The 27232-nt window shown below is 41.7% G+C and overlaps 1 protein-coding gene across 3 annotated transcripts in view; it reads left to right on the top strand.

The window, feature by feature from the left end:
• The window catches only part of heatr1 (HEAT repeat containing 1), an 83223-nt gene that overhangs the window by 38552 nt on the left and 17439 nt on the right, over positions 1-27232 (top strand). For 2 of the 3 annotated variants that reach the window (XM_055639556.1, XM_055639557.1), the window contains exons 18-35: positions 930-1110; positions 3187-3335; positions 4646-4820; positions 4913-5085; positions 5399-5569; positions 6356-6589; positions 7240-7371; positions 9381-9487; positions 10890-11042; positions 12725-12843; positions 13774-13895; positions 14939-15067; positions 15569-15805; positions 17180-17309; positions 19747-19922; positions 21034-21086; positions 23254-23377; positions 25850-25993. In XM_055639556.1, the coding sequence (XP_055495531.1) occupies positions 930-1110; positions 3187-3335; positions 4646-4820; positions 4913-5085; positions 5399-5569; positions 6356-6589; positions 7240-7371; positions 9381-9487; positions 10890-11042; positions 12725-12843; positions 13774-13895; positions 14939-15067; positions 15569-15805; positions 17180-17309; positions 19747-19922; positions 21034-21086; positions 23254-23377; positions 25850-25993 (2709 nt within the window). The remainder of the gene's footprint in view (positions 1-929; positions 1111-3186; positions 3336-4645; positions 4821-4912; positions 5086-5398; positions 5570-6355; positions 6590-7239; positions 7372-9380; positions 9488-10889; positions 11043-12724; positions 12844-13773; positions 13896-14938; positions 15068-15568; positions 15806-17179; positions 17310-19746; positions 19923-21033; positions 21087-23253; positions 23378-25849; positions 25994-27232) is intronic. The other variant, XM_055639558.1, reaches the window with a different exon arrangement.

Raw genomic sequence — 27232 nt, 5'->3', positions numbered from 1 at the left:
ATAGTGTAAAAAAAACAGATACTGTTCCTGTTAACATATTTGAGCTAACCCCATTATTGTCACTTGGCACTAATTTACTCTAGAATACTTTTGAATATGTTTAGTTTAGTTGAGAGATACAACATGGAAACAATAGAAACAAGGAACTGCAGGTGCAGGTTTATACCAAAGATAGACACAAAATGCTGGAGTAACGGGTCAGGCAGCATCTGCGAAGGAAACGGATGGGTGACGTTTAGGGTTGGGATCCTTCTTCTGACTTCTTCAGTCTGAAGAAGAGTCCCGACCCGAAACGTCATCCATCCTTTTTCTCCGGAGATGCTGCCTGACCCGCTGAGTTACTCCAGCTCTGTGTCTATCATCAGCACGGAAACAGGCTTTTCGATCCATTGAGTCACAATCGATCATCCATTTACACTAGCTCTTTGTGATCCCACTTTCACATCCAATCCCTACACTAGGGGCAATTTACAGAGGCCAATTAACCTACAAACTCATGCGTCTTCTGCACGTGGGAGGAAACCGGAGCACCTGGAGGAAACCCACGGGGTCACAGGAAGAACGTAGAAACTCCATGGAGACTCCATCCGGGGACAGAATTGAATCCGGGTTTCTGGCACTGTAAAGCAGCAACTCAAACATTGTGCCACTGTGCCAAACAATTCTGTTCATGTAAATGTACTTCACTTGGCAGCTGAAGACATTTTTGAATTGGATTTATAACCCTATTTCAACAAAAGGCTGTCTGAAAATTGAGGGATTTGTGTATTTTTCTCTTTAGATGAATAGCAGATAGTATTCCAAGGGAAATCTTGGATGATTGATTCTAATCATACTCTGGACAGAAAATTTCCTACTCTTCATGGAAAAAATCAGTAGGTTGAAATTGTCAATATGAGCATAATCCTTTTACTCATTCAATATTACAGAACCCTTTGCAAAAGTGGCATCTTCATTCTATTGAAGGGAACCTGGTACCGATAGATCTGGTGACTGAGTATGTGGAGAATATGAAGACTGACGATGGTGGGAGGATGGAAGCTGGATTTCTACTCATTTTGTTGCTGAGAAACTTAATCATGGCTTTCAAACCACCTGAATCGCTAAAAGGTGTGGTATTTTGTTTTAATGTAAACACTTTTACCATCACTGCATATTCAGATTTTAGGCAGGGGCATTTTGCAGGCCTTACTAATTTCTTAAAATATTAAAATTGAAACCCATCAAGTGGAAGTATTTCTGCTAAAATGTGTGTATTGGATTTGCATTTTCTCAAAATTTCAGCCAAAGTTTAAAGGTGATGTGCATGATAAGTTTTTTTTTTTTTTTTACACAGAGTGGGAGTGCCTGGAATGTGCTGCCAGGTGTGGTCAGAATGGAAACGGGTCCCTCATCCTAACCTGCCCAGGCCGACCATGCCCCATCTAGTCTAGTCCCACCTTGCTGCATTTGGCCCATATCCCTCTAAACCTCTCCTGTCCAAATGCCTTTTAATTATTATTATAGTACTGGTGGTGATGGAGGAAGATACAACAGTAGCATTTAAGATCCTTTCAGATAGGCGCGTGGATATGCATGGAATGAAGGGATATGGATCCCATGCAGTCAGAGGAGAATAGTTTAATCTGGCTTCATATTCAGCACAGACATTGTGGGTTTAAGGACTTTTTCCCATGCTGTAGTGCTCTATGTGCCATGTTTGCTTGCAGATAATGTGAACAATATTTTTTTATCTACCCAATTATACTAGGGTGTAGCAAACATTTAAACATTAATTCAGCACAGGGGAACATCAACTGCTCTATGTTTGTAAATGTAAATAAGGTTAGGGGACTCTTATACAGCATTTACATTTTCACTGGCAATCAATAGATTATGAATTTTTAGAATGATTAGCTGAAATAACTTTTCAGAGCAGCACAGTTGCGCAGCGGTGGTGTTGCTGCCTTACCGCGGCTACGGATGCTGTCTGTACGGAGTTTGTATGTTCTTCCTGTGACGACGTAGGCTTTCCCTGGGTGTTCCGGTTTCCTCCCACATTACAAAGACGTGCAGGTTTACAGGTTAATTGACTTCAGTAAATTATCCCCAGTTTTTTGGATAGTGCTGGTGGGCCGAATGGCCTGTTTCCATGTGTATCTCAAGTCTTAAAATCTAAAAGCTGCATCAGCAGATTTATAAATTACAACACTACAGCACTTGTATGATTTACTCACTCAGGTTTACTATATAGTATTTAACCATTTTCCCTCAGCAACATTTCAATAGTTGTATTGAGGCCTGTCGTTTGTTAGGACAAGCAAGAGCTTGGTATTGTCCATGGCTGCTGTATTTCCAGCATAGTTGCAAGAGGAACTGAAATGTGATCTGCCCATTTCTGACTCGCCACAAAAAGGTTATTGAAGTAGCACATGGAGATGATGGGGTTATGGAGATAGTGACTGCTTGATACTTGACCTTTGGATTCTTCCCCCGTCATGTACAATTCGAACCAGTGAGAGTTTTTCCAAGAAATATAAGTTTCAATCCAGTGTCACCTTGATCTCAAATGCAGCTGCTTTCACCATGCCTTAAGGTCATTTCTTTCCCTGTTCAAATAGATTTAGCTCAGAAGCCAAGAACTGCAGATGCTGGAATCTTGAGCAAAACAGGTGCTGGAGGAACTCAACGGATCAGGCAGCATCTTTGGAGGGAATGGAGAGGCAACGTTTTGGGTCAGAAGCCGCCTTCATCCAACCTGAAACTTTGTCCATTCTCTCTACAGATGCTGCCTGGCCTGCTAAGGTTGGCCAGCACTTTGGGGAACTCTAGTTGTCCAACTGCTCAGTTTCACTATTTGCATCCACTTGTTATCACTTTTTCCACAGCACACAGTGGACCATTGTGAGCTCCACTTTCCTTGATCATTGTTGCTGGTTTTGATTTGTTCTTTTCATACCTTCCATTCATTTGATCTTTATACATTGTCATACCTCTAATTTACCTCTCCCCTGACTCTCAATCTGAAGAAGGGTCTCGATTTGAAACATCACGTATTTCTTTTCTCCAGAAATGCTGCCCGGCCCGCTGAGTTATTCCAGCATTTTGTGTCTAACTTTGGGGATTTAGTTGAGATCCATTTTGCAACTTCATTGGCATGACCATTTGGCTGGCATTCTTAACCTTTCTATCTTGTGATCTTTTCAGAAGAGTCCTGGTGGAACCCTGAAAGTTTGGATGAACAAAGCTGCAATTATCTTCATCTTCTCATTGATATGTTTGATCTTCTTGCAAGTGGTACAAGTGAAGGAAGCCTCGTCATAAGCTTCAGGATTCTCTTGCAGTTTCTGGTTCAGGTGAATAGATATTTCATCCATGCCATTAATTTAACTACAGGGATAAACATGAAAGAAGGCATAACAATAGTGAAAACATAAGTTTGTTAAATGCGTTAGGGTTAGAATCTTACAACACAGAAATAGGCCTTTGGTCTACTGAGTCCTTGATGCCCATCAACCACCTACATTACTGAGTCCTTGATGCCCATCAACCACCTACATCCACTAATCCTACATTTTATCTTCCCCCCCCCCTTCTCATCATTTCCCCATAGATTCTACCCCTCACCCACACACTGGTGAAATTACTGAGGCCAATTAACCTACTGACCTGCAATTTTTGGGGATGTAGGTGGAAACCAGAGCACCTGGGCGAACATTCAAACTCCACAGTCCCAAACCCGAGGTCTCCAGATGTGTGAGACATTGGCTCTATTCACTGTGCGGCAGTTTGCTGGATTCAGAATCCAGTTTGCTAACCATCACAGCATGGACCACATATAGTTTCCACTCACATATCCAGGCAAAGCCATCATTCCCTCATTTTAATTGTGTATTCTTGCATTTTTTTTACCAATCAAAATAAGTTCAGTTAAAGCTTAGTTCAGATGGAAACTTTTGATTTAGAATTTCACTTAATTGAAAGTACAATACAATTTGTTTGTGCACTTATAGACCATGTAATTTTGGTGGGCGCACAGTCATGAGTAATTGCATCTATTTGAGTTAGAAAAGTAATGAAATGTTTAGTTTAGAGATACAGCGTGGAAACAGGCCCTTCGGCCCACTGAGTCCACGCTGACCATGGATTCTCGCACGTTAACACTATCCTATACAAACTGTCGAAAATTTACAATTATACCAAGCCAATTAATCTACAAACCTGTACGTCTTTGGAGTGTGGGAGGAACCCAGTGAAAACCCATGCAGGTCACGGGGAGAACGTACAAACTTTGTGCAGACAATCTAGATCGAACCCGGGTCTCTGGCGCTGTAAGTCAGCAACTCTCCCTCTGCGCTACCGTGACACCCTAGATATTCTGTTTTGGCAAATATTTATATTTCTTCCTAATGTTTAATTTCATTTGCGTATAATAAAATAGGCAGAATTACAAACCAGATGAAATATGTCAATTAGCCAACAGGTTTAAAAAAAAAAGGTTGAATAATTTGATTTAATTTGGATTTGACCATATATAATCCCTATCTGAATTTGATCAATATTTTTGAGGTTTATATCAATCAACAATTGTATGAAAGCAGATTTGAACAAAATATATCTGTTTTACTAAAACTCCTTTTGTTTCTATAATTTATGAAAATTGCAGATTCATCTGCGAGAACCTAATCATCTCTTCAAGTTCTTGTCACTTCTGTGGACCTATAATTATAACCTTGGTGACCAGTTGAACAGACCAGTTGGTGTGATACTACAGACCAGAGCTCTTTATGTGGGCTGCGCGCTACTTGATTCTGCAGGGAATGAATTTCTGTCATCGCAAGGTATTAATTTCCTGATCCATTCCATTAAACACTTGGAAGCCTGAAAAACATTATAATGCCAATTTATTACTGAACTGTGTTTGTTTTCCCAGTGGTGGTCTCCTTAGTCATTACTCTGGGCAGCCCTGTGAGGGAGGTGCGTCGGGCAGCAATTGCTTGTCTGCAGAGATTTGCAAAAGTACCGGGGTCCGCATTTCATGTGGTTGTTAACAGTCTTGTTAATATGGCAGAAGAAATCATTGCGGATCCCACACATTTAAGTCAGGTAAGAAAGGGTGCTCTTTTTAAAATTCATAATTTTGGGCAATTAATTTTTTTAAATTATATTTGTGTAGAGTTGTGCGTATCACGTCACAATGATGTTGTTTAATTAATCAACCGAAACTGTTGAAATTAGTAACAAGTACGCAATTTAACAAATAAATTTATCTTTCTCTTTCTTTTTGAAAGACCCAGGGAAATCTTCCTAATGGTTATGTAAGCTAAGTTTTAATGTGTATCAGAGGCAACCGCTTGTTGCTACCTGTGCTGTTTCCAGATACAGTATGGTTTATTACTCCATTGTGTCATTTATCCAGGCTCTTGGCACATTATTTGAGGAAGTTTTAACAGCCAGTGGACCAGCAAGGTCACAGCGCACAAAGCTCAAGCAAGATCTTGAGAATTTTCTGCAATATTTTGGAGATCGTGGACAACCATCATATATCACACGTAACTTGCTGAAAGCATTTGAACAAGTGAATGGAGAGGTCAGTTTAGTTATTTTCTGGTACAATGTGAGTAAATAGCATTAGAAAATAGTTTTTATTAAATTGTTAATTTAGTCAAATTAGTATTAGAATTTAATTACATAATTAATTTTAAAATGCTTATCTCACAAGGATCTCTGGTAACTCCATGATTGTATGAGGTCAAACATTCTTGTGCAATCATGTCGGTTCATACAGCAAGAAATGTCTCTTATTGTAAAGTTCTTCAGAGTTCAGCACTTTACCACGTACCAACAAATCTCCTGCACCCGTCTGTTCATTCGTTAAGCAGAGGTGTATTTATTTCACAACTAAAAGGAAAGTTGTCGGTTCATAAGATGTAGGAGCAGAATTCGGTCCCAGAATCTGAGTCTGCTCCACCATTCGATTATGGCAGATCTATTCATTCTCCTGCCTTCTCATTTTGCTTGGCATGGTCCACTGACCTGCATTGATTTGGCTTAGTACGATATTCAAAACTCATCTGGACCTTGTGCAACAAAGCGTAGTGTTTTCAGTGGTATCTTGTAGTGGGACTAGTTTGAAGGCGACTTAAATTTGCATCAATATCAATGCTTCATTAATTCTCTTGGACAATCATAAGTAATGGATAAACACTGAATCACCAACAGCGACTCTTATTCAATTCTGTGGCCAGTTGCATGTGAAGTAATAACAGTAAGCGTTGTTAGTTTTATTGCCATTCCTGCTTGAAAATCAGGCTGTTGTTTAATTTTGAAGTTTTTGTCATGTACTATTTTAATTTTATAGTGAATTACTTTTCAGATGGTTCTCTCCAGCTTGTTACCCTTAATGGAGAGACTGCTCGGAACAGAACCTGACGTTCTCCTCAAAGATGAAGCCCTTCTGCTGCACATGGCTCTCGCAAAGTACAACGAACAATCTGCGACTTTACTGGCAAAAAATCCCCAAAGTCTGGATCTGTTCATCAGTGTATTCCATAATTCCAAGGAAGTGTACAAAGGCTTACCAGCACTGCAGATCACTGCATTCGGACAGGTATTTTTGTGTTGTGAACATTGAGGGAAAGCACAGGATTCTATTCCGACATTTCAACAAGAGCGATGATTTTTCTTCAGTGGAATCTGGTTAAAAACTATACATGAAGTTTGAATACCATCGTGAAAGGTGGAACATTCAAAGTAATTTATAAAAACCTTAAATGGGATAGCTTGTGTCAGTAATAACCTTGAAACCTATTTGGATCAGATGTTCGAAGGACAGAAATTGGCCATACGGCCCATCAAGTCTACTCTGCCATTCAATCCTGGCTGATCTATCTTTCCCTCTCAACCCCATTCTCCTGCCTTTTCCCCATAACCCCTGACACCCTTACTTACACTAATGTCTTTCATGGAAAGAACTGTTATTCTGACTCTCGACCCTTAATTTCCAACTTAAATAGCCTATCAGGCCACTGAATTATGGGGCCAGATCTGAATAGACAATTTCATCTGTGGGGAATTAATTGTTTAAATTGATTTAAAAAATTTGTCTGAAACTTAACGTCAATTTCTAAATTTCTGCAGGAAAATTATGGAAATGTTGAATTAATTTTCTTACTATTGTTTTTAAGTGCATGACTATTACAACTATGGCACCAAGATTTTCCTTTAATTAAGAGGTTTTATTTAATTTATCTTCTCTAGATCACAAAACGGTTCTTTGCAGCACTGCTTGATGTGAACATACAGCAGAGATTACTGGGAGTGCTATTTGACCTGCTTGTGCAAACTAAAAACCCAGTCTGTGCACAAGCAATAAGCAGTATTTTCAAGGCGGTGAGTGAAAGCAGCTTTGAAATGTGCATTCTTTTTGGTTTATACTTACGGTGAGATTTATGTAATAAAATTGTTGCTTGGTTTTGGTTTGGAACTTTATGAAGGAGAGTGTAAAGTGTGTAATTCAGTGTTGTGATGCGATTAACTGTGGCACTTTTGATGATACAACGTATTGTGATTCAAAATTTGTAATACGCGTTACCTATCACAAGACTTTTGGCTGAATTTATCATTTAGCTGGCAAATGGCCTGAGCTTGTCTGGCATAGTCTTCCATTGAGATGCCTGCTCCCAGCTAATAGACGAGGCCCATCCGAATATAACACGCAGATGCATTCCCACAAATGTCTCGTCGTGCTGTGCGGTTTTTCCCGCACGTTTACCATCCAGCATTGCTGTCATTGACATAGAACATAGAACACAGGCCCTTTGGCCCACAATATCTGTGCCGAACATGATGATTCACAGCCACACACTGTTAGCGCCCTTTCAGCTTGTGGTGGGGGGGGGGGAATATACCTCTACCACAGTGAGGTCTCACCAGATAGGTTCAGGACTTACCTGGACTTAACTTGTCTGCACATCTGGACGCCCGCAGCAGCGACTGCGGAGGGTTGTGGACCCACGGGGGAAAATAGAGGAGGACTAACCAAATTTTGTGCCTGCCACCACATTGATGAATGCTGTGGTGGATGTTTGTGTTAAATTTATATTGTGTGGGTTTTTTTTTTATTGTACCGCTGCTGGTAAATTCATTTCACTGCACTTTATGTGCACGTGACGAATAAAACGGGCATGACTTGACTTGATAGCGTGCGACTGTCTCACAACTGTTCACTGGAAGTGCTGTTCCCAGGACAGATCTGCGTGATGTTTGCAGGGGGCTCGTCTACCTTAGTGGATTGAGTGACTGCTGTGCACTATATCTTAGCGAGACAAAACTCGCCCCTTCTTCACCTGACAGCACCACCTCACTTCACTGGATGGACTGTATTGCATCCTTGGGCGAGGTTAGGGGTGGAGGGGTTTGCTTCCGAATCAACACATCGTGGTGCTCGGACATTTGGTGAGCACCTGTTCCCCGTAGCTGCAGTATCAAACGGTCAAATACCGTCCCCACTACCTCGAGTCATCGGATCATACAGCGTGGAAACCGGCCCTTCGGCCCAACTTGCCCAAGCCGACCAATATGCCCCATCTACACTAATCCACCTGCCTGCTTTTGGCCCATATCCCTCTAAATCTGTCCTATCCATGTACCTGTCCAAATGTTTCTTAAACGTTGCGATAGTACCCACCTCAACTACCTCCTCCTGCAGCTCATTCCATACATCCACCACACTTTCTGTGAAAAGTTACCCCTCGGGTTCCTATTAAATCTTTCCCTCCTAAGTTTAAACCTATGTCCTCTGGTTCTTGGTTCCCCTATTCTGGGCAAGCGACTCTGTGCACCGACCTGATCTATTCCTCTCATGATTTTGTACTCCTCTATAAGATCACCCCCTTATCTTTCTGTGTTCCAAGGAAAGAGTCTTAACCTGCTCAACCTCTCACAATAGCTCAGGCCTTCGGATCCTGGCAACATCCTCGTAAATCTTCTGCACCCTTTCCAGCCTGACATTTTCCTATAACATGGTCCGTGTTATAGACCAAACGTAATACGCTAAATGTGGCCTCACCAACGTCTTATATACTGCAACATGATGTCCCAACTTCTATACTCAGTACCCTGACTGATAAAAGTCAATGCTCCAAAAGCCTTTTGGTACAAAGGGACAAAGGCATGCAATGTTCACTATGTTTACAGTGTTGGCCTGTTGATCTCCCAACAGTTAAAATATTATATATTTTGTGCACAGAGATGAGTTTTGTTCTATCTTAATTTAGATTTGGATTATTCATATATCATTTTATTATCAATATATTATTTTGTCTCTTTTAGGATGTAAATTTAAAGTAAAAATGCAAAACCTTGCTCGCAGTTACTTTTTTACTTTTTATACGGTGCAGATTGTGATTGATGCAGAGCAAGTTGCCAGGGAGCTCGTACCTTTGGAAAAATCTCAAAATCGTGCGACCATTCAACAGACCAGAAGGCAGAAAATGCTGCAGCAAAGGTTGGTTCCCAATTAGGGTATTTTTGGGGTGTTGCTTAATTTATAACAATTCTCACCACATTGGCCCTCCTTCATGTCCCACTTAACTTTTAAGTTAATTCCACTGTTCCTCATCACCTTCCCTGATCCCAGTGTCTATTGACTTGTCACTGTACTGGGTGACTGGGCAGCTTCAGCTCGAAGGGAGAGACAATGCAAAGTAGTAACAGTCCATTGAAGAAATTTTGGCTAATGTCTAAAATAACTTTTACCAATAAAATAAACACCATGGAAACAACATTTTAGCTTCCATGTTCTGTAAATTAGTTTAAAGTATGGATACAGCATGGAAACGGGCCCTTCGGCCCACTGAGTCCACACCAATCACCGTACACTAGTTCTATCCCACACACTGGGGACAATTTTACAGAAGCCAATTAACCTACAAACCTGCACATCTATGGAATATGGGAAGAAACACAGCCGGAGAAAATCCACACAGTCACAGGGAGAATGTATAAACTCCCTACAGACAGCACCCACCGTCAGGATCCAGCCCAGGTCTCGAGCTGCAAGGCAGCTGCTCTGCCTCTGCGCCACTGTGTTTTTAGAGTTTAGAGATACAGTGTGGAAACAGGCCCTTTGGCCCGCCGAGTCAGCAATCGCCCCGTACACCCTCTCCTGCACACTAAGGACAATTTACAATGTTTTCCGAAGCCAATTAACCTACAAACCTGTATGTCTTTGGAGTGTGGGAGGAAACCGGAGCACCCGGAAAAATCCCATGCAGGTCACGGGGAGAACGTACATACTCCTTACAGACAGCACCTGTGGTCAGGATTGAACCCGGGTCTCGCACTGTAAGACAGCAACTCTGCCACCGTTCTGCCCCTGTATATTTTGCATGCTTTAATGAGTTTGGAATATATAACCTCACTTTACTTAATCTCTCTATGTGAGAGAGCATGTCGTTCCCCCAGTTGAGACGTGCATAATTTCTGTGGTAATCTGAAATTCTTTGTTGCAAAATTCGAACGCAACTCAATTGTTGCGCCATGCTCCCAGAATTGTGGCATATTACATGGAGAAATTTGCTTCCTCATCATTAACTTCACTGTTAAAATTTGAGTGGACTTCATGTTGGAATTGGGTGGGGGAACGGGGTACTGATTGGGGATGATCAGCCATGATCACATTGAATGGCGGTGCTAGCTCGAAGGGCCGAATGGGCTACTCCTGCAACTATTGTCTAGTGTCTATTGTAATTAATAAATTAACCAGACCCTTCTTCTTCCCTTTTGTGGAATTCATCAGAACTGAATTTCACATATTAGAATGGGGAAAGGTTCTCCGCAGTCTACCTTCTACAAACTCTTCAAAATTAATTGCCATTGTTTTTCACTTTGTGTGTTTTCTTTTAAAGGAAAGCGCAAGACACGCCAAATTTGGAACCTATTTCTTTAACGGGTAACATTAACTGGCAGAGAGTCACCCTCATCCTGGAGTTGTTGCAGCACAAGAAGAAACTCAAAAAACCCCAGGTTCTCGTTCCTAGCCTTTTCAGCCTTCTGTCCAGGTATGAGTGCCAAATTATTCAGAGTCGGAGAAAATTAAAACAACCCCCTCCTGTTGTTACTGAAATGAACAACTGCTGTTGTCGGCTGGAGCATGGTTAAGATCATAGAGTCATAGAGCGTTGATACAGGCCCTTCAGCCCAACTTGCCCGTACCGACTAACATGCCCCATCTACACGATTCCCACCTGCCCGTGTTTGGCCCATATCCCTCTAAAATTATCTTAACTGGGGTTCCATACAAGGAATGGCCAGGTAGTTTGAACAATTTACCCTTCCTTGCTTGTTAACGTTCAGGAAATGGTTGGTGAGGCAAGTTTAAAAGGAGAAAACTGGAATCTTCACCAAGGTATAATGTATCACCTTCAAAGTATCCTTAGATCTCACACGCACTATGATATAAACAGAGATAAAATGTAATGAGTTGCTTAGAAAATAGGTGCAGGAGGAGGCCATTCGGCCCTTCGAGCCAGCACCGCCATTCACTGTGATCATGGCTGATCGTCCCCAATCAATAACCCGTGCCTGCCTTCTCCCCATATCCCTTGATTCCACTAGCCCTTAGAGGTCGATCTAACTCTCTCTTAAATCCATCCAGTGATTTGGCCTCCACTGCCCTCTGTGGCAGGGAATTGGAGGGGACGATCAGCCATGATCACAATGAATGGCGGTGCGGGCTCGAAGGGCCGAATGGCCTCCTCCTGCTATTTTCTAAAGCAACTCATTACATTTTATCTCCTTTTTGAAGCCAAAGTTTTTGTGTGAAGTGCTGAAGACCCCGTGGTTATAGAATCCAACAACAGGGAGGGAGTTTTTTTCATTCATTCTTTGACAATGTACATCTGGGAAGGCCAGCCTTTGTCTCATCCCTCATTCACCTCTAGAAGGTCATATTTGGTCAATATCTGAACTGCCACTGCATGTGGTGAAGAGACTTGCACATTTCTGTTTAATAAAGCAGTTCCTGTGTATAGTATACCAACAAAGTACATCATTTTATATCCAGGTCAAGCTGATGAATAGTTTGGATCTGGACTAATACAGTGAAAATTAGTTACTCTAGTACTAATATCTAATTTATTTAGAACAACAAAATAAGAGTTTTTTCCAGATTTTATATTCTGAAACTTATGTCATTTGGGAACGCAAAGTGCTGGGGTAACTCAGTCGGTCAGTAGCATCCCTGGAGAACATGGATGGATGATGTTTCTTCTTCAGACTTTAGAGACTTTGGAAACAGGCCCTTTTGCCTACTGAATCCTCGCTGACCAGCAATCTTCCCGTACACTAACACTATCCCACATACTAGGGGCAATTTACAATTTTACCAAAGCTAATTAACCTACAAATCTGAACGTCTTTGGAATGTAGGAGGAAACCGGAGCACCAGGAAAAAAACCACGCGGTCACAGGGAGAACGTACAAACTCCATACAGTCAGCACCCGTAGTCACGATCGAACCCAGGTGTCTGGCGCTGTGAGGCAGCAACTCTACTGCTGTGCCACTGTGCTGCCCTGATGGGGATTGGTTTGGGGTTTGTGTGACCATTCTTGACAAGGGTCGAGGATTTCTTTAGTGGAGTTTGGAGATGATGGTCCATTCTATATTTATGTGTGTGAAAATGGAAAGTCAATTATTTTGATTGTGACTGAGAACTAATAGACAATAATTGTCATTACTTAGGTGCCTGGATCCTGCATTGTCTGAGCAGAGCAGTCTGGAGTACACGAAGCAGCTGATCCTCAATTGTTTACTGAACCTCTGCCAGAAGCTGTCACCCGATGGTTCCAAGATAAGCAATGGTATGCAGTTTGAAATTATTCCTCTGCGATGTTCGTATATTTTGAGGTTCATTGTAGTTTGAATTAATTCTTGTTAGCTCCATGGCAAAGGTATCAAAAACGAGCGGGGATCGAAATGTGTTTTATATTGAGAGTGGTTGTGTTCGGGAATGTGCTGCCGGATACAATCAAAGATGGTGATTATATCCGATTCCTCACACTGTCAGAGTGAGGAATTGGTTACCAGTTAAGAGACACCTAGACAGCCACGAATACACAATGCTTGGAAGGCTGTAGACCAAATACAGGCAAATGGGATTAGTAGATGCGAGCAAAACGTTTAGTGTGGACGTGATGGACCAAAGGACCTGTTTCTGTACATACAACTCTATGACTAGTTTTAAACAAAGAGTGTAAAATCAAAATAATTTAGACTTTAGCGATTCAGCGAGGAAAAAGGCCCCATCAGCCCACCACGTCCACGCCGACCAGTGATCACCCCATATACTAATGCCCCTGTCCCACTTAGGAAACCTGAACGGAAACGCCTCTGGAGACTTTGCGTCCCACCCAAGGTTTCCTTGCGGTTCCCGGAGGTTTTAGTCAGTCTCCCTAATGGTCGAAAGTGGTTTCCGCTTCTTCTATGTTCTGGCGATTATTTCAAAAAATTCTAAACCGGCCGCGACTAAAAATAGTTTGCCATTTTAAAAATCGGTAATTTTTTAGTCGAAGCCGGTTGCGATGCTAGTTGAAGGTGGTTGCTGGAGGTTGCAGGTAGTGGAAGGTAAGACCTCCCTGGTGGAATAAAACTGGGTGAAAAAAAGGTCTTACCTTCCACTACCCTAAGTATCTTTTGTAAATATTTTTCATCATTTTCCAAATATTGCGGGGGCTGCATAAATACTTGTTGCAAGATCCTAAGTAGCAGTGTTTTCAACTTTGATTTTACAGATGTTCTCGATGAAGAGAAGTTTAATGTGGAGCTGATTGTTCAATGTGTCAGGGGGTCAAATATGCCTCAGACCCATCATCATGCATTGCTACTCCTGGGTGCAGCTGCCGGAATGTTCCCTGTAAGTTTAACCAGCATTAGTTTATTGTCAAAGGATGTTGCCGTCGGATCATTTTGAAATGGCTGTGAGGTAAAAGATAACCAAAATTATATTAAATAATGAAGCATATAGGATGAGCCGCCTGCAGATGATGATTAATCTGAAATAAAAACACAAAACATGTAGATATTCAACAGGTCAGCAGCATTTTGTGGAGGGAGGAAAAGTCAACATTTTAGACAGATGAGCCTCTCTTCTTTCTCAGACGTGGCCTGACCTTATGAATATTAAAGTGGTGTTGGCTGCTGATAGTCATTTTAGCAATGGTGTCTTTGATGCCTAACATTGTTGTGAGCCAGAGTATTAGGGTTTGGCAACACAGGGGGCAGAGATGGGTTTAGCAAGCATTGGAGTTGGATGTCTTGGAACCTTTGCACTTTACGCATTAAATCCAGTAAAAAAAGTCATGATATACAGAAGTGCAAGTTCCCACAATTAAAACCTTTCATTTTATGGTTTTGTTAAGTGTCCTTTTCTGAGTTCTAACTCGCGAAATGTTTTAGTTTAGTTTCATGGTCCAGCACGGAAACTGACCCTTTGGCCCCCAGAGTCCATGCCGACCCATACACTACTTCTGTCCTATACGTTAGGGATAATTTTAATTTACTGAAGCCAATTAACATGTGGAAGGAAACCAGAGCACCCAGAGAAAATTCACGCGGTCACAAGGAGATCGTACAAACTACACATAAACAGCACCTGTAGTCAGCGTTGGGTGCTGTAAGGCAACAACTTGACTGCTCTGCCAATGTGCCTTTCATACATTTGATACCCACCAGATTTATGAACTACTTTAACCATTTATAGTCAGAGGGTTATACAGCATGGAAACTGGCCCTTCGGCACAACTTGTCCATCATGTCCCATCTACACTAGTCCCATGAGCCAGCGTTTGGCCCATATCCCTCTAAACGTTCAGTTTTGCTTCAAGTGCTCGTAAATCCATTATTGCGACAACATTAAGCAGTTTGTGTTTTTGAGGTATTTGTAACGTTATTTTCCAGGACAAGGTTCTCCACAATATCATGCCCATATTCACCTTCATGGGTGCCAATGTGATGCGACTGGATGACAGCTACAGTTTCCAGGTCATAAACAAGACAGTTCAGACTGTCATCCCCGCACTTATTCGGGTACGTTATAGTAGTTATTACTGTTTGAGAGCTTAAACAAATCTCGGCAATATATTACTAATAAGTATTTACCTAATGTCGTGTTGAGTGAGTGCCATTTTCTTGAGCTATTTATACTTATCTACTTTTAAAATCTGCAGCCTCATTTTGTACATGGTCAGTGTTGCAAACTGCAAAATGTTTAATGCGACTGCTTACAGACATTATACATCTTGGTCTCTGGGTGGGATTAGGGGGATGATAAGAATATATTGTAAAAATGTAGGGCATTCAGCCTCACAAAGCTATTGTGCCATTCAACATGGCATTACAACAACCTTAATATCAATTTCCTGCCCCTTCCCCATATTCCTTAATTCCACTAATTTTTCACGGTCTATTCATTTTGGTCCTGAATAAGCTCAGTGAAGCGGCAGAGCCATCCAGCACAGGGAATTCCAAAGATTGCTCTTTTTGCAGTCCCTTTTGTGCATTCTGCTCACCCTAATTCCTTTTTTGCAGGCTGACAATGAAGGCCCTGCAGAAATCAAGCAGAATATGGGAAATGTGGTAACAAAAATCATCCGGGTGTTTGTGGATGCTATGCCACATGTCCCTGAACACCGGCGAGTGCCCGTCCTTTCTACGCTCATTGATACAGTGAGTGCGGAGCGCTTTCTCTGGGCCCTCCTGATGCTGCTGTTTGAACAACACGTAACCAAGAATGCTTCTTCAGCAACCAATGGTGAAAAGGTAAAGGTGGGTGTATTTAACACTGGACAGATGAAAGCAGGAATCGGCACTTGGACAGTTGGGTGCTATTAATCTAGAGGGGGTTAAAGGAGCAGATTTGTGGTGCAATCACTATGATGGGGTTATACTGAAGGACACACAGTGTCAAGAGTGTTTTATTGTCATATGTCCCTAACTGAACAATGAAATTCTTACTTGCAACAGCACAGCATAATATGTACACATCGTGCTCTGTAAACAATATAATAAATGAAAAAAAATGTTCAGCACATGTTCACATATGTACATGCATACATACAAACATACATACCAATAATAGTGCAAAAAGATAAAACCAATTTCCCCAAGTCGGAATGTAGTTCAGAGCTTTTTTGTAGTATTTAATAGCCTGATGGTTGTAGGGAAGAAGCTGTTTTTGAACCTAGATATTACAGCTTTCAGGTATCTATGCAGGCAGCATCTCTGGAGAACATGTATAGGCGACGCTTCAGACTCGAGATGTACTCCAGGGATGCAGCCAAACCTGATGAGTCAATCCAGTTCTTGTTGTCCATTTGTGTAAACCTGCATCTGCAATTCCTTGTTCTAACATAGGGTTGTTCTATGGGGCCTTCCAATAGCCAGCGAGGGATAGAAGAACAAATACATAAACTGGTAGCAATGTGGAACACAAACTGTTGGTCTTCTGATAATTCAAGACACTCATGAGATGCACCATGAATAATTCAATTGGAAACCTGCAGAATTTGGCCATCAAGCAATATTTGTTTGCTTTTTGTTTTAACATTTGCAAAATATCTACAACACAGTTGTACTCATACTATACCTGAACACCTTTTAATGATAGTTTGGATATCAGAGAAAGATGAATTCAGCCAGTATGACACTTTGAATGCATGCTCCAGTGAAAACAGTTGCCTATGTTTGCACCCTGCCCTTTACCAGATAGATGAATGATTGTAGATCTACTTCTGGGACTAGCATGCAGAGAGTCGCCTGGGTTTGGTACCATCTTGGTACAGGGACTGTTTCTTCCCAGCTGTTATCGGACAACTGAACCATCCTATCACCAACTAGAGAGTGGTTCTGACCCACCATCTACCTCACTGGAGACCCTAGAAATATCTTTAATTGCATTTTACTAGACTTTATCCTGCACTAAACATGCAACTTTATCCTGTTTTTGCACACTGTGGACGGCTTAATTATAGTCATGTTTAGTCTTTCCGCTGCCTGGATAGCATGCAACAGAAAAGCTTTTCAGTTTACCTCCATACACGTGACAATAATAAACTAAATGGCATATCTTTTTTTTAAATAATAATTTGCAAAAAGTCTTTATCTCCTCATAACAAAAGTCTGTGGCTTCTATGGTAACAGGAAGCTGTTTTGGAAAGGGATGTTGAATTCTGGATCACTGTTGGCTGCGAGTTTACTGTTCGGGAACAGCTCCAGAGCTTCATCAACATTTTGCGTTACTTAGCCAAGCTCCCTGAAGACAAAGAAGAAAGTAAGTAGTACACGACTTGTTCTTAACTTTAGATAATGTCCCAATCAATAAAAGACCACCCTGTTTGACAGTGGCTAAATTGCAGTGTCACTTTAGAAGAAATATGGCGTGTATGGTGCGCCAGGACAGCATGTTCAAAATATTCATGTTCTATCTGCACGAGAAGGAAAACATTTTTTAAAACATTTTTGGATTCCATGTTATAAAATAAATTTTGTAAAACAGTCCCTGTTTTTATTTTCAAGCAAGTTCTCTATTAAACGTTTGTTCATTCTGGCTTTGCAGATTCTTGCTGCTGTACCTGTACCTATAAGGAGAGATTGGGCAAGTTAGGACTTCATTCCTTGGAGCACAGGAGGCTAGGGTGTTATCTTATAGAGGTGTATAAAATCAAGAGGGAAATTGAGACAGTGAATGCACAGTGTCTTTTACCTAGGGTAAGGGAATCAAGAACCAGAGTACATGGGTTTATGGTGAGAAGGGAAAGATTTAATAGAAACCTGAGGGGTAATCTTTTCACAGAGGGCGATGGGTATATGGAACAATCTATGAGGTGGTTGAGGCAGGTACAATTATATTGTTTATAAGACCGCTTTAGGGGTGGTGCAATGGTAGAGTTGCTGCCTCACAGAGCCAGAGACCCCAGTTCAATCCTGACTGCGGGTACTCTCTGTACGGAATTTGCGCATTCTCCCTGTGACTGCGTGGGTTTTCTCTGGGTACTCAGGTTTGTAGGTTAATTGGCTTCTGTAAAAATATGTAAATTGTCCCTAGTGGGTCGGATAGTGCAAATATACAGGGTGATCACTGGTCAGTGCAGACTCGGTGGGCTGTAGGGCTTGTTTCCATTGTATTTCTAAAGTCTAAAGTAAAGACACTTGGACTGGGACATGGATAAGAACAGTTTTGAGGGATATTGATCAAATGCAGGCAAGTGGGACTAGCTTAGGTTGGTCGGCATGGACAGGTTGGGCCAAAGGGCCCCGTTTCTATGCTGTATGACTATGATCATTTTGTCACCATGTTCTTGGTGTTTTGTATGAATATTATAAATTCTAACCTGAAAATGTGAAGAGAAAAACATTTCTGTTTTATGATTAAATTGCCATATCACAACCGATTTAGTACGGAGGGCATATCTTGCTTTAAAATGTTCTTTGCCTTTTTTTAAATAAAACCGAATATCACAGCAGTCTAAATATCATGCCATTGAGTGCTTGCTCATTGGAGCTTCTGTAGAAGTAGCATTAATATCTGCCTGATATCTGTAGTTTCCAATGCGTATACATTAATGTAGCAATCAGGCAATAAACAGTCTTGTAAATTGAATTTTAGATTTATCTATCCTGCATTTTATTGATATATTGGATTGGTTCACAGATTAAGAATGCATTACAATGTAGGTAATTTTATTTTGGGGTACAATTAATTCATCCTCTTTGTGGTTTGTTAAATGAGTCACAAATGTATAATTTCCCATCAAAGTTGAAGGTAACCATTGAAGTGGCATTATAACATAAATGTTATATGCTTTTTCATATGACCTTAACTTGCTAACCTTTCCAGTTAAGACACAAAGTGCTGGAGTAACACAACAGGTCAGGCAGCATCTCTGGGGAAGTCAAAATGTTAAAACAAGGAACTGCAGATGCTGGTATACACAAAATGACGCAAAGTACTGGAGTAACTCAGCGACTCGGGCAGTATCTCCGGGAAACGTGGATAGGTGATGTTTTGAGGATCCGACCCTTCAGACTAAGTCTGAAAATGCCTAAACAGGATGCAAACTAAATATTTCTTGTTTAGAGTTTGCATTCAGTTCAAGCATTTTCTGGAAAGCCTTCCAGAAACCTGCTAAATCAACTTAATTTTGCCACAGCTGTTTTTCCAGTTATATACTAATCTAATTTTTGTTTTTGTTTCATACTTGGTTTATACTCTCTAGAATGTAGGAGATTGAGAGGGGACGTTATAGAAACTTACAAAATTCTTAAGGGGTTGGACAGGCTAGATGCAGGAAGATTGTTCCCGATGTTAGGGAAGTCCAGGACAAGGGGTCACACCTTAAGGATAAGGGGGAAATCCTTTAAAACCGAGACGAGAATAACTTTTTTCACACAGAGAGTGGTGAATCTCTGGAACTCTCTGCCACAGAGGGTAGTTGAGGCCAGTTCATTGGCTATATTTAAGAGGGAGTTAGATGTGGCCCTTGTGGCTAAGGGGATCCGGGGGTATGGAGAGAAGGCAGGTACGGGATACTGAGTTGGATGATCAGCCATGATATTGAATGGCGGTGCAGGCTCGAAGGGCCGAATGGCCTATTCCTGCACCTAATTTCTATGTTTCTATATATAACTGTAACACTATTAGAGTTCCTTACCTATTCATTTTTGATTAATGGAGACCCTTCCCCATTGTTTTCTGGAAATTCATTTAGAAACAACTAAAGAACAGAGAAAAACAAACATAACAAAGAACAAGACGAGGAAGGCAAATGAAGTGGAATCACTGTTCAACGTGGACACTCACACAGCCAAAGAGCTGCGGCATTTAAAATTTCTTTCCGTCTCGTTTATGGCTCAGCATCTCGCCTCCAACAGTTTTATTGGAAAGGTATATTTTGTTTCAAATTAAATGACGATCGGAATCTTTTTATGATTATACATTAGCAATTTGTATATCTTGAAAAGTAGAGTTTTTAATATTGAAGATCTTGAATGGAATCTAATTGTCAAAATATATTGTGCAGTTCGAATTTTAACTTGCATTTCAGTTCAATTAACCATCACCAGCCCACAACAAGGAATTTTCCCTTGTAGAAACAATAAACTGCAGATGCTGGTTTATTCCAAAGATAGACATAAAGTGCTGGAGTAAATCAACAGGTCAGGCAGCATCTCTGGAGAAAAAGCACAGATTACATTTTGGGGCAGGACCGGAAACGTTACCCGTCCTTTTTCTCCAAAGATGCTACCTGACCCGCTGAGTTACTCCAGCACTTTGTGTCTACCTATGGAATTCTCCCATCTCCTTTGTCCTATCCGACCACCAACAAAAGCATTGTCAGTAAAGGATAACTATTAGTTTACCTGTCTCATCGTTTCGCACTCCTCCAGCAAACCTCTGGAATCGATTTCAATTTGCAACATTGTTTGCCTTTTCATCTGATCCCTTTTCTCCTTCCCTCCCCAATAAGCCTTTCACTCCCCACTGTTGCTGGTTGGGCTCCCGGTCATATCCACCGTACATTTAGTTTTTATCTTGGATATTCGGTGCCCAGTGTATGTCGGGTCTACATTTCCGTTTCAAGGCTTGTCTGCTTTTATTCCAAGGGCATTTTTGTATCAAGGTCACTTATTCAGGTACAGAATATTTAGCTAATTAAAAAAAAAAAATGCTGTCAATCTGATCTATTAAGGACAATAGTCCATAAAAGAAATGTCAAACCAAATTCCTGCAGTATGATGGTGCTCGTGAAAAAATATTACAATAAAATTTACACTGTAGGAATGTGGCTTGATTTCAGTGTATGAGGAAGGTAGGAATGGAGGTGGGAGGGCAATGAGGGAAAAGAATGGATTGAAAAACAAATTATGGAGAATTTAAATGCCGCATCGACCAATTTGTCGAATAGCTGTTTGTATTGTGGATTCAATGGAAGTGTGGTTCTAGGAAAATCCTGTTAACAAATGTTAAGTATGCTCACTATCACCTTTTATATCAGGTTGCAGATTGTAATACCTCTGAAGAAGAGTCACTGCAGATGCTTCAACAAAGGTAGCCACTTCTTTTGCAATTTTTGGGAACGGATAAAAATGAATGGTCTGGCTTAGATATTTTACTAGATTCAGTGATGCTCTCAATTTCTTTGTCTGAAATTAACTGATTTGCTTCGACTGCTCAATATTTGCAAAATCACCAACAGCACCTAGTAACCCGAGTTGGATATCAAGACTTTTACACTTGTTCTCGTGTACTTATTAGATGAGCATTCTGTTAGCAATTCAATATAATCAGGCCTGATTTGAGTATTTTAGTTTGCACTCTGAAATGAATGTCCACATTGTTACAAATGTCACACTCAAACTTCACCACTTGCTTTCAATTTCCTGCTTGTAAATCAGGGAAATAGTATAGTATGCATGCTTAGTATGGCTGACCAGTCTGACCGCTGTTAGCTTTTGGATGGTGGAACATTGAAACAGGCCAGTGCTTGCTTGGGCTTCACCACAAGTCGGTCATGTAATTCCCACTTGCATTTCTCCCAGTAGATCATGCGACCTGCTGGTCACAAACCGTATGTTTATTTTACTGCTGCAATTGAACATGAAATTCAAGCAGGTTGGCTCTCCATCTTCCTATTTCAATGAGTTGTCAGGCCTATTGGCAGTGAGCCAAAATGTAGAAACAACAAACTGCAGATGCTAGTTTATACCAAAGATAGACACAAAGTGCTGGAGTAACTCAGTGGGTCAGGCAACATCTCTGGAGGATAAGGATTAGTGACGTTTCAGGTCAGGATGCTTCTTCTGACCCTAAATGTCGCCTTTCCTTTTTCTCCAGAGATGCTGCCTGTCCTGCTAAGTTAATACAGCACTTTGTATCTATCTTCAGCCTATTGGCATCGTTCGCTACACACACACACACACACACACACACACACACACACACACACACACACACACACACACACACACACACACACACACACACACACACACACACACACACACACACACACACACACACACACACACACACACACCTGCAAACAAGATTATAAACAGACTGAAGTCTGAGCTCAATCCATTAATCATCAACAATAATATACGCATGTGATTATAGAAAGCTTGAATCAAATAGCAGAATAATACAATGTAAACATGTCAGACTCAAATATATTATTATGCTAAATTTGGACATATTGGAGCCGCCGCCCTGACATCTGGTACTTTGTTTTATTCATGCACGTAATTGCAAAGACACCCTAGAAATCTTAAGACCTTAGAGATACAACCCAGAAACAAGCTCTTCGGCCCACCGAGCCCACGCTGACCAGTGATAACCTCATGCACTAGCACTATCCTACACACGAGGGACAATTTACAATTTTTACTGAAGCCAATTAACCTACAAACTTGTACGTCTTTGAAATGTGGGAGGAAACTGGACCACCCGGAGAAAACCCACGCGGTCACAGGGAGAACATACAAACTCCATACTGACAGCAATCGTAGTCGGGATCGAATCCAGGTCTCTGGCGCTGTAAGGCAGCAATCCTACCGCTGCCGACTGTGCTGCCCAGATGTGTTCACTTTGAAGATCATTACCTATTCTTGTACGTGGCATCCTCCGAATGTTCATTTGAACCGAAAACACCGATTCTGTTGGGTGGTTGGTATCTGATCCATTGGTCGCCACAAATCTCTTACCAGTTGCTGCCAAGATTTTTAGTCAAGAGAATACTAAATCTGTGTAAATCTTTTTTAATTGAAGGTACGTTATGTAAATAAGAATGGCACTGGTGAGACTGCATCCGAGTTGCTATGTACAGTGTTGGGTCCTGATTTAAAGAGGGATATTAGTTCATTGGGAGCAGTACAAGGATTTTTAGGCTGTTATTCATTAAATTGTATGAGATCCATCTCAGCTGTTTATAGAAGTGATCACGAAGCTCGATTGACAAGGGAAATGCCTAATCATCTTCATTCAGGCTGGGATAACATTGACACTGCATCCTGCCAAAGAAAGTATCTATCAAAGGTAAATAATGCAGGAATCTCAGTGCAGAAGTAGGATATCGTGTGCTCATTCCCATGGGACTAGCAATACATGATGTACAATTTTTGAAATGTAAACAATGAGGGATAATCATCAAGATGCAATTAAACCTGTGTTATTTTCTGATGTTCCTAAGTGCAATGTATCTGCTTTGTTTCCCTAGTTTACTGGAGGAGATTCTGTGCTACATTAATGTGGTCGCCCACAGTGTGGAGGAGAATGCAGATAATCCAACGGCTAAATTCTGGAGAGCTCTACTCAACCGGTCATACGATGTTCTGGATAAAGTAGGTTACCTTTAAATTCAGATGTGCTGACTTGCAGACGTTTTCAATAGTCTATTGTAGAACACAACTTAATAATAATACTGGAGTACCTCAGTAGGTCAGGCAGCATCTGTGGAGGACATGGACAGGACCCTTCTACAGACTGATTTTATGAGGGGGGTGAAGAGAAAGCGGGAAAAGAGGTGGGGGCTGGACAAAATGTGTAGGTAGGTACTGCAGATGCTGGTTTACACCAAAGATAGACACATCTATATTACTAAAAGTCTGTTCTTGACCGGTTTTGGCCACCTGTGCTGTGATTTCCGAGAGAACGCCGCCACCTACGGCCGTCATTTTTGGCCACCTTGCTCAGAGCCCCCCTCCGCCGTATGTGTGCCGAGGATTTTTCCTGTCGATGAAAAATGACAGAGATATTAATGATTTTACAAAATTCCCCATTCTCTCTGCTGCCCCTGCTGGCGGCAGGGGGGAGGGACTATAAAACCAGGAAGTGGTGTGCCTCAATCAGTGTCTGCAAGCTGGAAGAAGGCAGAGGGTCACGTTTCTCTGAGCTGTGAATAACACTGAACACATGTCTACTCAAATGTAAGTGTCCTTAGTGGTTCTAAAACGCTTGCAGAATGTGACTATTGGTTCTAAAATGTTTGCAAAAAGTGTTTATTGGTTCTAAAATGTTTGCAAAAAGTGTCACTTTTGGTTCTACAATGCTTGCAGATGTGTCTTTTTTGGTTCTAAAATGTTTTTTAGGTTCTCCCCCCCCCCCCCCCCCCCCCCTCTCTCCCCCCCCCCCCCCCCCCCCCCCCCCCCCCCCCCACCCCCCCCCCCCCCCCCCCCCCCCCCCCCCCCCCCCCCCCCCCCTCCTCTGGGGTAAAAGGAGCAAATTAATAATATTAATATAATATCAAGGGGGGTACTTAGTGTGCGTGACGCTGCGTGCCGCCTCCCCCCCCACAACCGCACGTTGGGGGAACAGACCCAACGGGTCTGCACTTGGTCTAGTAAAATATAGATTTTTCTAAATTCAAGTAACCCTTGCATTCCCTCTCTCCACGTATCTTCCCCCACCCTAGTCCTATTAGATTCACTGCCGTCCTGCATAGTTTCACTGTTTGGATCCACTCATTATCACCTTTTCCTCAACTAACAATGGACCATTGTGGGCTCCACCTTTCCTCGATCATCATTGCTGCCTTTGATTTGTTCTTTTCATACCTTTCATTCATTTGTTCTTTATACTTTTTCATACCTCTAGTTTCCCTCTCCCCTGGCTCTCAGTCCGAAGAGAGTCTCGACCCGAAAGATCACCTGTTCCTTTTCTCCAGAAATGCTGCCTGACCCGCTGAGTTATTCTAGCATTTTATGTCTATCTTGGGGGCGGGACAATGGCAAGTGATAATTGGATACAGCTGAGGGGGGATTTTTAGTGGCAAATGGGTCGACAGAGGCTAGTGATGAAAAGGAGTCAAATGGGGACCAAAGGAGACAAGAAGAAGATTTTAATGAATGCTTTGGTCTAGTACAATATTTCATACGATGCTTGCCTGTACACTTGGCCTTCTTCCCAGTTTCTTGACTGATCCTCATAGCTTGGTTCCTCTACGTAAAGGTCGCAACTTCTCGTGATCTTATATTTCAGTCAGATTACCATACATTATTCTGACTTCAGATAATATGGGCAACACGGTGGTACAACTGGTAGAGCTGCTGCCTCACAGCGCCAGAGACCCGGCTTCAATGCTGACCTTGGGCGCTGGCTGCGTGGGGTTTGCACTTTCTTCCAGTGACAGTATGGATTTCCTCCAGGTGCTCCAGTTACCCACCACACTCCAAAGACGTGCGGGTTTGTAGGCTAATTGGCCTCTGTAAATGTTCCCATACCGTGTAGGGAGTGGTTGAGAAAATGGGATAATAATGTGAATGGTCCGCGTCAACTTGGTGGGACAAAGCCTGTTTCAATGCTGTATCTCTAAATCAAACTAAATATTGTTCCAATCTGCTCATTGTAAGTAACCTTCGTATGTCAATGATCTCTCAATCCTGAAGTCTAAAATCTACTCCATGTGGTCTGATCAAGCACAAAGTCACATGACTACACATTATTCCTCCACTCTACCTCATATCAAGAATGATTCTCTAGAGCACTTAAGCTGACACATACGGACCTGAACAGTGCTGTACTTTCAGATATGCCCATCTCTTGCCTGAGATAATAAATCCAAATTCTCAAGTGGACATAAGAGTCCAATAACACTATTCCAAGTAAAGTCTGAATAAGGGTCTCCAGAATTTGTTGTCATCTCTAAGGAAAGGAAGTTTCTCTTGTCCTGACTGATATTCAGAGTGTCTTGGCCAGCCTCACGCAAATAGGTCGCCAGCTACATTCTGTGCAGCACGTTGATGATTGAGTGGCTTGAGCTAGAGTAACAATTCTGATTTGGTTGCAACTAAGGATCCCTTCTTCCCTTGATACAGGTGAATGCGTTGCTCCCCACTGAAACGTTCATCCCAGTGATACGAGGACTGATGAGTAACCACTTGCCCTCTGTTAGACGTAAAGCCATGGACCTTCTCAATAATAAGCTCCAGCAGCACAAAGCAACGTGGCAGGAAAATCAGGTAAGGTTTTCATTTTGTTAATATGCAGAGTTTTATGTTTAAGCAGGCAGTCCATGTAACGTGAAGTGCTGCTTTTGATTTGAGAAGATGATTTGTTGATTTGTCAGGGCTCGAGGTCCTGAGCTATAGGGAAAGGTTGAGCAGGCTAGCACTCTATTCCTTGGAGCGCATGAGGATGAGGGGTGATCTTATAGAAGTGTGCAAAATCATGAGAAGAATAGGTTGGGTAAGCGCACAGATTCTCTTGTCCAGAGCAGGGGAAATCGAGAACCCCTTCAATGTAAGTTTAAAGTGAGGGAAGTAAGATTGAATAGGAAACTGAGGGCTAACTTTTTCACACAAAAGTGTGAAACTCGTATGGAATGAGATGCTGGAGGAGGTGGTTGAGGCATCAGATACTATCATAATGTCTCAGAAACATTTGGACAGGTACATTGATAGGATAGGTTTGGAGGGGTATAGGCAAACACAGGCAGGTGGAATTAGTGTAGATGGGAGATGTTGGTCAATGTGGGCAAATTGGTCCAAGGGCCTGTTTCCATGCTGTATTACTCTATGACTGTAGCTCAACCTTTCCTCCAGTCAAGAGAGACACAAAATGCTGCAGTAACTCAGCGTGTCAGGAAGCATATCTGGAGAAAAGGAATATGTGATGTTTCTGGTCGAGGCCCTTTGAAGAAGACTGAGAGTCGGGGGAAAGAGGAATGAGAGATATGGACGGTGCTTAAGAGAAATGAATTGAAGATATGCAAAAAGCAACGTTAATGAAGGAAATGTGGGGCACATAATAGGCCATTGTTGGCTGTGGGATAGGTGATGACGACTATACAGACGGAGGAACAACAGGATGACAGTAAAACTAACACGACGACTAGGGTGGGAGAGGGACGGAGAGAGAGGGGGTGCAAGGGTTACTTGAAGTTAGAGAAGTCAATATTCATACAGCTGGGTTGTGAGCTGCCCAAGCAAAATATAAAATGCTGTTCCTCCAATTTACGTTTTGCCACACTCTGACAATGGAGGAGGCCCAGGACAGAAAGGTCAGTGTGGGAATGGGAAGGAGAGTTAATATGTAATAATAATTTTATTTATAGTTTAAAAACAAACATGCTCAAGGCCATCACTAATCATTGAAGAAGACACCCAAAATGAGTGTCAAAAGAAATAGAGGAAAAGAGAGATAAAAACAAACAGACGGTGCTTAAAAGAAATGAATTGAAGATATGCAAAAAGCAACGT

Source organism: Leucoraja erinacea, chromosome 8, assembly GCF_028641065.1.
Source record: "Leucoraja erinacea ecotype New England chromosome 8, Leri_hhj_1, whole genome shotgun sequence".
Lineage (NCBI taxonomy): Eukaryota > Metazoa > Chordata > Chondrichthyes > Rajiformes > Rajidae > Leucoraja > Leucoraja erinaceus.
The sequence above is the reverse complement of the archived record's forward strand: the minus strand, read 5'-3'. Positions and strand labels throughout refer to the sequence as shown.